Genomic DNA, 15,510 nt, shown 5'->3' on the forward strand with positions numbered 1-15,510 from the left:
GATTTCAGGTGCTAATTAGGAGATGCAAGCACACAAACCTTGGTGCTACGCTGCTTATGTTTATCAATCAGTAAAAATGCCACTTCCCTTACCCAAAACAAGGTGTCTGTGGATGGGAGTCTAAAGCAAGGACTGGTGGGACGATATTTGTCCTGCACCATTTCACAGACAATAGAAGATTGTAGAGGACACAACAGTCATTTATGACACGTATACAGTAATTCAACAACAAGAACTTGTTACGTGTGACATATATGTCATTTCTATGTTATGCACTTAACCCTCAATTTTTTGGTTTTCAGTTGGATCAAGTGTTTACATGTCCTATCTAACAGATTAGATAATGTTTAAACCACCCCTTACAGTCTGATTGAAATTTCAATTGGATTTGACTTATTAATTCCCATTGACGTGGTGACATGATTTTTTTTATTCGGACTTGGCTACTAAAATGGATTATTCGGGTCCATACAAACACAGTTAGTGAGGTTTCAAAACTGAATGCACCTTTAAGGCCACTGGCTAGAGTCTAGACAATTCACTTTGAAAGTATTGCAAAATGTGCCACAAGCAATGTAATATCAGTTTGTAGAAATGTCAACACAGACACATTTTTCCAGTGAGGGTTGGATAATCAAGCTAAGTGCACAGTAGACTCGACTTTGCTGTTAGATTGTTGCTATGCTAACAGCGTGATACTTTAAGAAGCATAAAATACGCAGCACACATAAATATTGGGTAAACTAAACCTACTCTACATTTTTTTATAATAATTTCTCTTGGTTTCTCAGCCATCTTGGGCACTTTTTACATTTAATTTGTCACAGTGCATTATAGGTTTGCTTTCATTAATACACATGCTACTAGTACCATAAACACTGCCTTTTCCTGTCTCTCTTTCTTTGCAGTTCCCTTGCATGAAAAGACAAATTAATATGTTGTACATACACATATTTAGTGCAGCACATTGTTCGGTTCCTTGAAGGAGACCCAGAGTGCATGCATGACAATTAAAGGATATGCTAATGTGCATTTCTCTTTGTCCCTACTGTGCACTGTTCAAAGGCACTTCTAATTGATGTTTCTGTTCGTTCATTCTCACTCAAACACATACACACTTTCTGCATATCAATGATTGCGCAGTGGAAAGGCCCCCAGGTGCTTTGATAGAGGTGTGCAATGTTTTTTAAGATGAGAGATTCCTGTGGAAGAAAAAATACATGGCTCACTTTTCATCTTCAGGTAAAATGTTGCAAGAGAAGAAAATCCTCAGAGATGTTTTCATTGATATAATACGCTGTACGTTGATGTTTTAAGTGAGTTTTCCTGTGCTGTAGTTAGCCTTTGATTCAGTTTGGTGAGTCACACACTCTTACACACTCAATTTTGTCTGGTAACACTGTTTCAAATCCTTTTTGGTGTTCCCAGCCAGCTCAAACTGATCTGTTTTTTTATTTTTTTAAAGCTGAGGGTCCCTATCTTGTATGATTTAAGCTCATACAAAAGAGCTGAGCTTTTTTTTTCTTCTTTTTCTTTGCACCCTCAGATTCCAAATTTCAAATAGTTGTATCTCGGCCAAATATTATCCTATCCTAACAAAGCATACATCAATGGAAAGCTTATTTATTCAGCTTTCAGATAATTCATTTCAGAAAATTGACCCTTATGACTGGTTCATATTTGAAAAATATTTACTTTCTATTATTATTTCCTTCTACTCGCTATATTACTGTCCTGTTAGGTGTATTATTTTAATAAAACTTATTTTATTTTATTTTATTTCACTGTTATTCAATCAAATGTTTTATTATTTGCTTATTTTTAACAGCGTTTGACTGTTTTAAAACTTTTTTTTTTTTTTTTTTTTTTTGCTGTTGTAGCACTTGAATTAGTTTATTTTGTTTATTGGTACTTACCTAATGATGGATGCACAGATGGAGGGGTGGATGGATGTATGATTGGCTAGATGTTTGGATGGACAGATAAACAATTAGATGGATGGACAGATGGACTGGCAAACAGAGATAGATAGATGAAATGGAGAAGTGAATTTAGAAACAAGCACTAAAACTAGGACTTGCATATTTTAATGATTGCAGTTTGTTGGAGACTGTGATGAAACAAGAAGTGAGCACAAATTTTGAGAATAACAATTTTGTTTGTATTCCACAGACAATGCCCATATGCAAATGTGACCTGGGGTAGTGTGCATTTGCTGGTGTGCTTTGTGTGCACTTGGAGCCTCATCAAAGCCACTGCTGTGTGTAAGCCTGCAGTGTGGGACTGAGTTTCTGTGTGTGGCTTCAGGGGAAACAGGCAATGAATTTGCTTTTCCTGCAGTAACTCTCTCGTTATACTCAAATCACAGTATGGGTCTAGTGTCATGCACATCTATCTCAAACACAGCTGCAGATGTGTTCCATATGAGCCTGTAACAGTTAAGTGGGTTTTTAACGTATGATCCATGTCTCCATCAAATGTACTGTAAGCAGTTTCAAATATAATATCCTTATTATTTGAGACATATCACTGAATTAAGTGTCCTGAAATATAACAGCCATCTATATGAAAAAATGGGGCTTTGTATAAAACAATAATGTGAGATTGTTTGTTTAGCCCATCTGAAGACATAAGGTGCTTTATGCCTGTCAATCATTTTATGCATTCGCAGGACAGCAGGAAGCTGAGAAGCAGTTTGCATCATTTAAAAGCACAAGTTCACCCAAAAATTCATCATTTACTCACCCTCCTGTTGTTTTGAACCTGTCTTACTTTTCTCTTCTGCGGAACATAAAAGAAAATATTTAGAATTTTTATTTTTAGGTGAACTATGTACGTTTAAAACCATTTCAGCTTCTTACGGAAATAGCATACATAAAAGAAATTAAACGCATTAACGGTTTAAATTATGAAACCGTACGTTTAAATTAGACTTTTATTTTGAAAGAGCCAGGAGTATCATGTTTTCAATGACGTCAAATAATATTTATGAACTCATATTAGACATTTATTAATTTATATTCACGAAGAACAATAAAATGTTAACATTCAAACATTTTCTGCTCATACCATCCAGTTTTGATTGGCTGCTTGTGTTCAAGCACAACCTGATGAATTACCCCACAGCAAAAACGGACACTCATGTGTAATGATTTAGAAAAGAAAGCTGAGTCACCAGAGTGTCAGATCTGACAGAATCCTTTGGATCTAAATGAAAAAACACTCTGACTCATTGCTGCTCTGATTATATGTCACTGCAAACTGGAAAAATGACTCGGCAAGAGAAGTGACTTCAGAAGACCCGTTTATTACAAACAGTAAATTGTTAAAAGTTGGCAGTAAGTGTGTGCAATTTCTCTGTATATCTGTCTGGAACAGTATGAACGATTCAGCAAAGTTTACATGTTGCTCAGATTTATCTCACAAAATAGTTTCAGCATCTTAAAGCAATAGTTCAAGTGAAAATAAAATCTTTACTTACCCTCAAGTTGTTCCAAGCCTGTTTAAGCACCATAAAAGTGGTTCATACAAACTGCACACTATATTCTAAGTCTTCTAAAGCCAGACGATAGCTCTGAATGAGGAACAGAACAAGTGTAAGTTATTTATTCATTGTTAGTTACTTACTTGACATCTTTCTTTGCTGTATTTATCATGTTCTTGAAAGTATATGAGCAACAGGGTCTCATTCATGGAAAAAATGGTGTTCTTATATGGGTGCGTAACTGGTAGCTAGTGCTAGAAATAAATATGTGGTGTGATGTGGACTCTCTTGGGTTTATTGAAGACTAGTCATGCTCACTGATTTGCATTTTGGTCACAACTGCCCACTTGGATTGGAATATTATTAGTAAATAATAATAACTTAAATTTTGGTCTGGTCCTAGCACAAAGTTAATAGATGACTTGAAAATCTGTTATTTTTTAAAATCTTTATAGCCTTATATTGCTAAAGGCTTAATTGTATTTTTTCTCATTCTTCTGTACTTTAGAGATGTTAGTTTAATTCTACTGTGTGCCCAGCTTTCAAAGCCATATGGTCTGTAACAGTTTGTGGTCGTCTTGCATCATCATAACTAGTTTCTCTTGAGAACTGCAGTCTATGTCTGAGAGAGAGAATGTTGTAAATGGTGTAAATATTCAATCCAGTGGGACTAAATTTGAGTTTTCTGCATAAATGTGAAATCTGGAAAGCCTGAGGATAATCTCAGTGTTGTGCTCTGGACATGCACAGACACTCTTGCATTGTAAATAATCACAGTGTTTGATATTCCTTGCACATTCTGGTTGGGGATTGTTCTAATCCCCTATTAGTCTGCAATTAACTCTGCAATTAAAACTGTTTAACACACAGACTCCAGTCAAACTTTTCTTTATTCGAGTCTTAGGTACAGAAAACTTTGTTTTTAAGAAATTTATGGTTACAATTCCCAAATAAAATTTTGGAAAATTCCCAAATGATTCCCAATTCTAGAATAGATCATATGGTGTTATTTTAATGATTTAATTTTTTTAATAATTTCAATATTTTATTTTATTTTTAAAACAGGCTCGTTGGAAAAAAACATTGTATGTAAACTTGTTTGGTTAGTTCACCTACAGCATTGTACTTGCGATGTGGAACAATCAGGCACAAGTCTGGTGAATTACAAGTCATGATTTAAAACACTTGATTAAAAAGCTCAAAGAATAGAAGCAAGTTAAATGGCACGGTAAATACATAATCTTTTAGCTTCCCTAACTGGACATTTCACTTTAAAAGTGCCATGAAATGTGCAAGAAGCAGCATAATATCATTTTGCAGAAATACCACCACAGGCACATTTTTCACGTTCAGCCTAGGTTAATTTTCATTGGTGCAGATAATTGCCACTATTTGCAATAAGTAGTATAAATAGCAGAAAATCCTGCTATTTTAACATAGTGTAAATAGAATCTATAGCTATTTGCACTTAGTGTAAATAGCATATCACTAAAACTACTGCTATTTTCACTTAGTGTAAAAAGCATCCATCGCTATTTGCGCTTAGTATAAATAGCCTTTATCGCTATTTACACTGCAAATAGCCGCTGCCATAATGAAAACACAAAGAAAAACAAAAAGAGTGTTTTATTGTTCATTTTAATTCAAATACAAGTATAGATTATGATATGCAGTACAAAAAAAATGGGAAAAGGTAAAACAAAGGCTAACTGGACCTTATTTAGCCAAACCCTTGTGCAACAACGCCACTAAAAGGTCAGGGAAAAAAACGATAGTCAGTGCAGCTAAGCACATTACTGCCGATGCAGGGCATTGTTTTGGACTATATTTGAGTGCTACCGAGGTCAAACTCAGACCACATTCACTGTTACACAGCTCTGTGTCATCTCTATTAGTCATAGTGCTTTGAGAACCATTTAGATTCAGTCATCTCGGACATGTAAAGAAGTCATTACTGCAAGTGATTTCACCTGGATTGGCTTTTTGCTCTCTTGAACATGTCTTAAGTATGGTTCAAAAGGTGGAGTGATCTGTGAGTGGAGTGTATGTGTCCAAGGATGATGAAATCCTTTTCTGTGTAACAGCAGTACAATGTTTGTTTTGTTGTTGTCCCCTCTGGTATTCCGTTTTTAGCTGATGCTTTTCATCCTCAGAGACTCAGTACACTGAGTACAGGAAAAGTGACCTGGGATGAAGTGATCAGCTCGCAGGCATGATGTTGATAGAGCGCTGTTGTCACTGACTTTTGGTGTTTATATTTGGGAGTGAACTTGCAGCCTTTTACTTTGCTCATATCATTAGTCATTACTGTACTACTGGCATAATTTTAATAACCTATAGATTTTGCATTGGAAAGCATTTAAAGGGGACCTATTATGCCCCTTTTTACAAGATGGAAAATAAGTCTCTTATGTCTCCAGAGTGTAAATGTGAAGTTTTAGCTCAGTATACCCCACAGAAATGTTTTTATAGCTTGTTAAAATTGCCACTTTTAGGGTATGAGCCAAAACGCATTGTTTTGAGTGTTGCTTTAAATGTGAGTGAGCTGTTGCTCCCGAAGAAGAGGACAGAGCTTCAAGAGCTTGAGCTCCTGCATTAGCAGTGCTAGCCTTTGCAAATAAACCTTTCACTATTAATACAAGCCTGTTATCTTTACAGAAAACTACTCGGTTTCAAAGTCAGTCATCTGTACATACTGTGCATAATAAATTTGCGTTTATGATGGGGAGACGGGGAGCACGGCGGGATGAAAAATCAAATATTTCCTTCGAAAATGAAATTTAACCACAGTGTCCTCGGCTCAGATGAGGGGAGGCGACTCCTATGTTCATTAGTGCATCCCAAAACACAACATTTGTAAAGCCTTTTTGGCTCTGACATTGTATATATCTCCAGTAATGGCGGACCGCTGCTTCTCACTCAGGGCTGTGTTTATGCTAATAAGACAGAGAGCGTCACAAATGGGCGGGACTTTTCCCCCTCGGTGACGTGAACAGAGGGAGAATCTGAAACAGCTCGTCTGTTCATGATTTATTGGTTTTATAAAAATATGAGTTTGTGGATTTTTACCATTATAGGCTGGTTGTTTTCACACACTGCAGCCACACAACTGTGTTCAAACAGCTTATAAATAATTTTGCATAATAGGTCCCCTTTAGTAGGTCACCAATTTGCATTTCTAAATGAATATTTTGATATGTCTCTCACATCTGATTGCAAACAATCTGAGCACAGTTTGAGATCTCTTATGAAACTCTTGGTGGATACAGGAAAAAACTTGATATTCAATTATCTGAGAGTGTGAGTTGCTGTATAAATAAATCGGTAACACTTTAGATTAGTGAACACTATCCAATATTAACTAGTTGCTTATTATCATTCATATTACTAGCTTATTGGCTGTTTATAAGTCCTTATATAGAACATTGGTGCATTATTATGACCATATTCTAGATCCCTTAACCCTGCCCAGTACCTAACATAACTACTACAACAACTACTTTACTTAATATCACTCATCAGCAAACTTTTTATTGAGGGAAAACCATTAGTTAATAGTAAAGTGTTCCCTAATCTCAAGTGTTAGCAATAAATGTATATGTATTCTTATTATCATTATTAGACATTTCATATCCTGATAGTTCAAAGCTGTTTGTTGGACAAGGGAGAGAAAAAGAGTGTGCTGTGATGAAAACTGTGGTCACTGAGCAAAAAAACAGAAGAGTTTGTTCATGAAATGTTTGTGAGATCTCACCCGGCCTGGGAGCTATTTGATGTGTTGTCTACTTTGTAAAGTGTGATTTTGAATTAGAACACAGATGCTTTTCAAATGTTCTTCAGTTTGGGTGTTACAACCTCCTGAGGACATGTCTTGATCAGGGTGCAAATGCTCTTGTTTAAGGGCACAGAAGCCACATTAAGCTAGGCTAGCTAATGTAAGCAGTGAAACAGATGCGATGTTGCTAATTCCGGGCAATAGTCTGTGCTGGGCTCACTGCGACAGAATTAATACATTTATAGAACTCATTACATTTAGTACTGACAGATGTTTGAAATGAAATAATTTTTGTGTAGGTTTTCATGATGTACTGTATAATGACTTGTAGTCAAGCAGAGAACAGCAGTATAGAGAACATGCTGCTGTTGAAAGAAAAGCTCAAAAACGGAAAAACTGTTGATAATAATAATAAATATACTGTTTGAGTGTAATGTTATTTTATAAATGGTAAGCAATATTATTTGTGTGTTTTCCCACCTTGTGCTGCTATTATCCCCTTTATCCCTGTGTGTGTGTGTGTGTGTGTGTGTGCATGTTTTTGTGACAAATGAGGACACAAATTTGTATAATGACACAGGTATGACACAGGTATTACAAGGTGAAGGTGACTTTTCAGGACATTGACCCATGTCCCCACTTTTCAAAACCCTTATAAATCAGACAGAGTGAGTTTTTTTGGGGGGGGGAGTTGAAATGCACAGGCTCCTGTGAGGGCTAAGTTTAGGTGTAGGGCAACAGCACATACAGTTTGTACAGTATAAAAACCATTACACCTATGGGATGTCCCCACTTTTCACAAAAACAAACGTGTGTGTGTGTGTGTGTGTGTGTGTGTGTGTGTGTTGTCAACATGTAGACATATTTCTCATCAATCTCAGGGCCCAAAGGGTTTGAAGAGTGCTGTTCTTTCAGTTAGAATGGAATAGAATGAGGCTTGTGGTGTGTGAATATATATTTGTGTCTCTGAGCAGAGCTGTATGTAATTCCAGTAGTTCTGCACTCCTGAGGAGCACAAAGATGAAACCCATCTGCTTTCTACCATGGGTCCTCATTTACTGTAGAGCTGTATATATTACGCAGACACCCAATAACACAATAAAAATAGACCATTATCCACTGGCTAAAGTAAAGTATAGCCCACATTTTAGCCCAGGGTTGCAAAAACACGTAAAATCAAATGAACTCAATTGTTGCATACCATACATTATGGCATGTTATAAAATCAACAATAATAATCATAATATATAATATTTATATTTATTAACTTTGTTTTATTATATTAACAGAATTAACATTTTATTTACAGTGTAGAGTACAGTATAAAATATATATATATATATATATATATATATATATATATATATATATATATATATATATATAAAATTAATTAATGAATCTAATGCCATTTTCACTACTGTATATACAGCATGAATTATGATCAAGTGTATATTCACTCCAGTTCTGTTATAGAGATGCTGATGTTATTGAGATGCTGATCACAGCTGAAGGGCAGCTAAAGATGCTGGCCATTTAATTTTTCACTTCTCATCTCACCACTTTCTGTGTGGACAGATCAGTATGTTTAAAGTGTGTGCCATCATAAGGGTCATTTAAATTTTAACACTTGTCTGTTTTACCCAGTCTATTTGTGAACTTCATTTTGATGCATGAAGGCCTTCATGAGAACATAAAAGAGTTTATCAGTGTGAGACGGCTTCTTTATTACATAAATGAAAATCTGAACAGAAAAGCATTGTGGGAATGCTCTCTGCTACAAGCTGCTGCTTCATTACATTATGTCAGATATTAGTATAGAAATCAGAATGCAGAAATGCAGAAATCATTGCTAGTATGGATCTTAATTCTGCATCCTCTTTCTAAGTGGGTCATGGAGATGCTAAGAACTAAACATTCTTATGCTTAGAGATAAAAATAATATCTAATTCTCTGTCATATTTTTGCTTGAACAGAATATAAAGCAGAGGTTGCAAATTTATTTGCTTTAAAGTCGACATTAAATGATGGTCGCATCCAAAAATGAACATTTTAATTTTATATTCTGATGTATTTGTGAAACAGAATATTGAATAAGAAACAATGTGGGTCTTGGTTCTATAATTGAATTGATTAGATGATAATTTATTTAGTTTATATTTTAAATGTAAGTGGCAAAGCCATGGTCATTAGTCTTTGTAAAAAAGATGTCTCATCAGTCCCCGCAAAATAGTCTTTGACCTAAAACAGTTGCTTTAATTTTAAATGCATTAATGCATTTAAATTCTAACCATGATTGATGCTGGTGAACTTGACTTGAGTCAATTAATCTATAAATAACTGCTACTGAATTGAATTTGACCAAGTATATTGAGAAAGTTTATTTATAAAATCTATTTTCTCTCAACCGTTTCAGCAGTCTGAAACCAAAGACAGAAAATATTTTGGCATCTAAACATTTAGGCCCAGTTTCAGAATGAGATCACTGTGGGTGCTTCTGAAATTAGTGAGGGTGCTCTAGCCTTAATGCACATCTATTCTGACATGCTATTTTTTTCTAATCCATTGTTCTTGTTATCACTATGTCAGGCATTGCAATTTCAAGAGTGTATCCTGCAATTATATGTCTATGTATGTATATATGTCCGAACTGACTGCAATGAATTTTAAGTATAATAATTTTCTTTAAATTTATTTTAAATCAATTTCTATATCATTTTAAAATTCCTTGTTTTTATTATTTCCATGTTTTTATTGATTTTTAATGTCTATTTCACTTTCTTTTATGTAAAGCACTTTGAATTACCACTGTGTATGAAATGTGCTATATAAAGAAACTTGCCTTGCCTTGCCTTGCCTTGCCTATGTAGCTATAAAATGTCCGATCTGCCTCAAACTTCACACGTTCAATAAGAGTCCTGGTCGGAAGACAACTAAATGCCAATATTCAGTTATAATCATAGCGCCATCTGCTGGCAACAGGAAATTACTTGTTTTACACTAATCTGCTATACAAAGACCAACTCACATGTTTGTCAAGAGTCCTGGCCTGAAGGCATCTAAAGGTCAGTATTCAGTTATAACCATAGCGCCAACTTTTGGCAACACGTTATGAGTTGTTTTACACTAATCTGCTATGCAATGACCAATCTGCACTAGACATCACATGTTTGGTAAGAGTCCTGGCCTTAAGACATCTAAAGGTCAATATACAATTATAATCATAGTGCCATCTGCTGGCAACAGGATATGTCATGATTTACACTAACTCAAACATACCATGTTGAGTCTGCACCAAATTTCATGTGTTCTATCAAAGTACTGGCTTGAAGACATATATGTGCCAATATTCATTTATAATAATAGCACCACCAGCTATCAGCAGGAAGTTTGGCACATACAAATGACTTTGACATATTCCTCCTATATTTACCACTTTAAATGCATATTGCTCACCATTCGCTGTTTTTCTAAAGCCACCAGGTGGCAGTGAGCCCAGGAGCGAGGGCCCTTTCATCGCTGCTTGCAATTTAAAATGTATCCACACTTTGTTTGTTATAATGAGATGATTCACAAGCTTGCTTAACGTAATACTGAACAAAACATTGGCTTCATTGTTCAACACTACAGAAACATTTTGTAAATAGAAACCTTTGAAGCTCTCCTTAGCGCAAACATGAATATGCACTGGCATTTGCAAATCTTTTTTGCCAATATCCTATTTTTACAGCCTCAACAGAGGGTGCTCCTGTTTTCACTTGTTTTTCTTTGTTTTCATTCACCCTCCAGCACCCCTTTAGACCCCCTGAACCATGCCTATAAACATTTAAAAAGCAGTATGTAATATTGACAGCAAGTGGTTGAAATGGGAACTGCAGTCCAAATTCAGAATATTGGAGAGAGTTGTTTCTCCCACGTCCCCTTCTCAAACTCAATGATCGTGCAGGTTGCCATATATATATATGTGTATATATATATATGTGTGTATGTGTGTGTGTGTGTGTGTGTATATATATTAGCATACAGATTAATATTACTAAATGTAGCTCAGAAACGTCTCGTTACATCTGGTTTGAGTCATAAGTTATAGATAGATAAATAGATATTAAGAAAAATAACTGTATTTGCAGCATTGTTTTTTTCTGCTGTATTTTAGTGAAAGTAATCTATAATATTGCCTCTCACCGTGTTTCTGTTGTTGTTAAAATAACCACGGCAGCTCTTGAACTTGGCACCGGCGCGCATCCGGAGAGAGAAAGCGCACGGAGCTGAAAGGGCTTGAATAAAGCGTGTTTAGCTTTAGATAAATATACGAGGATATAGCACTGAAAGATATTTACCATAAACAACCCGGAGCGCTTGTAATGTGATCCGCTCTGCTGTTTTGATGCGCCGCTCACTTAAAATGGTGCTGCTGTTACGGCTCGGAGTCCGGATGGATGCACTTTTAGAAGTATTTAAGGATAAAAGACTCGAGTTGCTTTTAAAATATTCACAAGTCCTTTTCCTCGAATCGAATAAAGTCTGGAGTCATTTCAGGTCAAGTCAAGTCTGAAGGCTATAAAAATGCGACTGGAGTCCTAGCCCATCTTTTTTTTTTTTGCATCAGACATTTTGTTTGCATTAATTTGGTCTTATATTAAGTATCCCTGATATATATAATGTTATGCATAAACACCATTTTAAAGGAATATTAAAATGTTCACTGTATAAGGAATAATTTTTATGATTATTTATATAATATTATTACATATGTTATATAAAGCTTGAAGCATTAGAATCGGCATCGGTATCGGCCGATCACCATGACAAGAAATCGGTACTCGGTATCGGCTGCAAAAATCCTGATCGGAGCATCCCTACTTTTTTACACTACTCTCTGTAATACACAGAAACTGAAAACATTAATTTGGGCATTAATTTACTATAAACCCCAAACACCCTGTGCCTGATTCTCCCTCACCATCCATCTCTGTCCAACTCTGCTCGTGTTGCCCAATGGATACAAGTTCTATTCATTAAAGCTTCAGAAAGTCAATTATGGTAATGGTCTCTTTTGCCATGGGAAGTGTCGGGGAGCTCAGCAGACTCACAGATGAGCATTTTAATTCCCTTCACAGATTTAATTCAGATCTCATTTAGATGAAAATTTCCTCTCAAATATTTGAGTCTCTCTTTAACTTGTACACAGTCTAGCCTGACTGGATTTGAACATGAGAAGAGTTTGTGTGGAATTCTTTACACTAAATGAAATTAAAATTATTTTTGTATATTTAAAATCTGACTCTTCGTTAAGAGCTTTATGTTCAACCATAATTTTGGCTGGAATGTGTAGTTTATTGCCCATTTACTACACATTCTTTTACTTTTGTTAAAAAAAAACATTTTAAAACTTTTCTATATAGAAAAGTAATGGGGATAATAACAGTGGACAGTTACAAAAAACTGTTTTAATGAAGCATCAATTTACTTTTTCATGAAGCACATACTGTAGTTGTCAGAGAGATACCTTTACAGTGTTCTACTGGAGTAGTGACAGCACAATAGTTATATATATATTATACTCAATATTATACTCTTAAAGTCAAAGAGCAATTATAGAACAGTATTTATAATAATAAAGCCATTTTTAAGTTTAATTGCAATTGGTCATTGATGTTAAATAGTTATAATAGAGCAGTGACAGCACAATCATTAAAACAGAGCAATGACTGCACAATGTCTGCAATAAAGCAGTGTCAGCCTAGTAGTTGTCACTGAGCAATGACTGCACACTTATTATAAAGTATTTTTACTCTCTGTAATAGAGCAGAGAAAAGACATTAGTTCTGTTTTGGCAATGCATGCACAATTGTTTTTAAAGCAGTGCTGTAATATAAATGAAATACAGTAGTTGCTTTATATTTTTCAAATATTTAGGCCTAAATTCAAAATGTATATATTTGAATTGAATATAAAATTTCCATCCATTTGGATTACAGTTTTAACAAACTATTTTACTAACTTAATATGATGCATATTTGTCAGTAATGCATAAATGAAATGGGTAAGAAATGGGTTTATTAGTTAGGTTTGAACTGTGTGACCCAGATTGATGGATTTTTTTTAATGCAGATCTTAAATTAAGGCCTTACTATTATTTGAGTGTGTCATCCTTGCATTGTTCGCTTATTGTTGAACCTTATTGTAGTTATAATGAGAAAATATTAATAAACTAGTATAAAAAGGTCTTCCATCTATTGCTTTGTGTGTATTTGCATAGTGGAGCTAATATGCATTTAATTTAACATCCACCCACTGTCTTTTGTGTGTAGGCTATTGAGGACACAGTCTCTAGAATGGTACTACAATAATGTGAAGAGTCGGTTTAAGAGATTTGGCAGCGCCAAGGTGCTGAAGACCCTCTACAGGAAACACATCTTTGAAAGAGGAGCATTATCTGAGTTACCAGGTATGAAATACGCACATACAAACTGGACATCCTGCAGTGTGTGTATAGTAATAATAATACTGTATGTTATGCTACTCGCTTTGTCTTAGTAGCCCCAATATTATCAGACACTTGGGCCTGCAGATTAAATGATTAATGGCATTTTTACAATGACACTAGTAGGTGAAAACCTTGACTTTCAGTTAATTCTGCATCCACACTATTAGGTGTAAGTATAAGTCCAGAAATACATTTTGATTACAAGGCATTAAAATAATATTTTATTTTTATATTTCGAGTGTGGGAACAGGAAAACAAACTAAGACAGAAAAGGGTGAAAAGGATTGGGACACACTGTAGGATTGATTTGAACCTAAGTCTTCTATGCAAGTATCACAACTCAACATTTTTCAATAGTTAAACCATCAAAGGCAAACAGTTGACTCTTTTATGCAAGCCAAACTAATTAAAAAAAAAATGTGTCAGAGGCAACATTTTCACAAAATGATATTAGGGTGCTTCTTGCATGTTTTGCAACACTTTAAATGCCGTTAAAAGTGTGTTCAGTTTTCATTTAAAAAAGGAGGAATGTGAATGTCAACATTTTATTGCACAGTTTTTTGCACATATCTTTGCAGTTTAGATATATGTCCAGTGAGTGGTGCTAAAATATTCCAGTGGTGTAAAGCATTTGAGTAAATTTACTGTAGTTATCTTTTTGGTTACTTTGTCTCAAAGATTTCAGCATCTTTTACTCTCTCTTTGACTTAGATTTTTTTTAACAAGTATGTACACTTTACTCCACTACATTTGTAATAAGTAATTCAGTTACTCTTTGCATTTTGCATGGCATCTTACTTTTTTTGCAGCAGTTTACTTTTGTTACAAAAGAAGTTATATCGCCATACGAGGTTACTCTATGTGAGTGCATTAGCAGCTAGTTCCTGAATCACAAGTGTTTCATTTAAGATGAGCACATGGTTACAAGTAGGCTTTAGCCCAGTTCGGACAGTAATTGTTTCTCACGTGGACGTCTGTAGAAATAAATTTACATGGCAGCTCATTGATAAAACACATGCACTCGGATGGAAATTTATTCAGAGGAGAGTTCTGTGTTACTACAATCTGCTCACATGGTCAGTGGCATGATCATCTGCTGTAAATAAAACATTGTTTGCTTGGAAAAATAAGAACAAAATTGTATTTAAAATATCCTGTTTATTACTTGATTATTTAAATCTGTTAAAAAATAAGAAAATAGACATGCTGTAGTTAAAATGTGGATGTGATATGTGGATTTGGAGTATGCAGCTTAACTGAGATTTGGGTGTTTTTAGATGTTTAAGAGGCAGTTGTGTTGACCTTGATTTATTGCAATATTGAGTGTTCAGTTTTGTTTTCATTTTAATATATGCTCTCCTTAAAAATCAGCCGTTTCATGTTTTTCTCTTTTCTCAGACTAGTGGATCTTTGAGTCTACATTCACAAGTAAAAATCTTAAGTACTATTAAAATAAGACACTCTAAGACTTTTACTCTAGTGTTATTGGTGGCTTGTAACGGCACTATTTTTACTTTCACTTAAGTATGGATATATACTTTTAAAAAGTGCACTTTATAATGTCACAAATATTTTAATTTAAAGTGCATTTTAAATAATGTTCAAATAAGATTTTGTCATGCTGTAAATAAGTACACTTAATTTGATGTGCTGACTAATATTTGTGTACTAAAAGTGTACTAATTTTTCACACACATGAATACTGGTATATATATTATTAGTGGGAAAAAGAGAAAATAAAATTTTTTAGAAAAATAATAG

At 34.7% G+C, this 15,510-nt stretch overlaps 1 protein-coding gene across 1 annotated transcript in view; it reads left to right on the top strand.

Moving 5' to 3' along the window:
• The window catches only part of LOC306865012 (uncharacterized protein), a gene marked incomplete at its 5' end in the record, with an annotated part of 87,776 nt that overhangs the window by 42,425 nt on the left and 29,841 nt on the right, over positions 1-15,510 (top strand). Inside the window, one exon of the mRNA XM_079409340.1 lies at positions 13,574-13,710. Coding sequence (XP_079265466.1) covers positions 13,574-13,710 — 137 coding nt within the window. The remainder of the gene's footprint in view (positions 1-13,573; positions 13,711-15,510) is intronic.

The sequence above is a fragment of the Barbus barbus genome, assembly GCF_936440315.1.
Source record: "Barbus barbus genome assembly, chromosome: 46".
Taxonomy (NCBI): domain Eukaryota; kingdom Metazoa; phylum Chordata; class Actinopteri; order Cypriniformes; family Cyprinidae; genus Barbus; species Barbus barbus.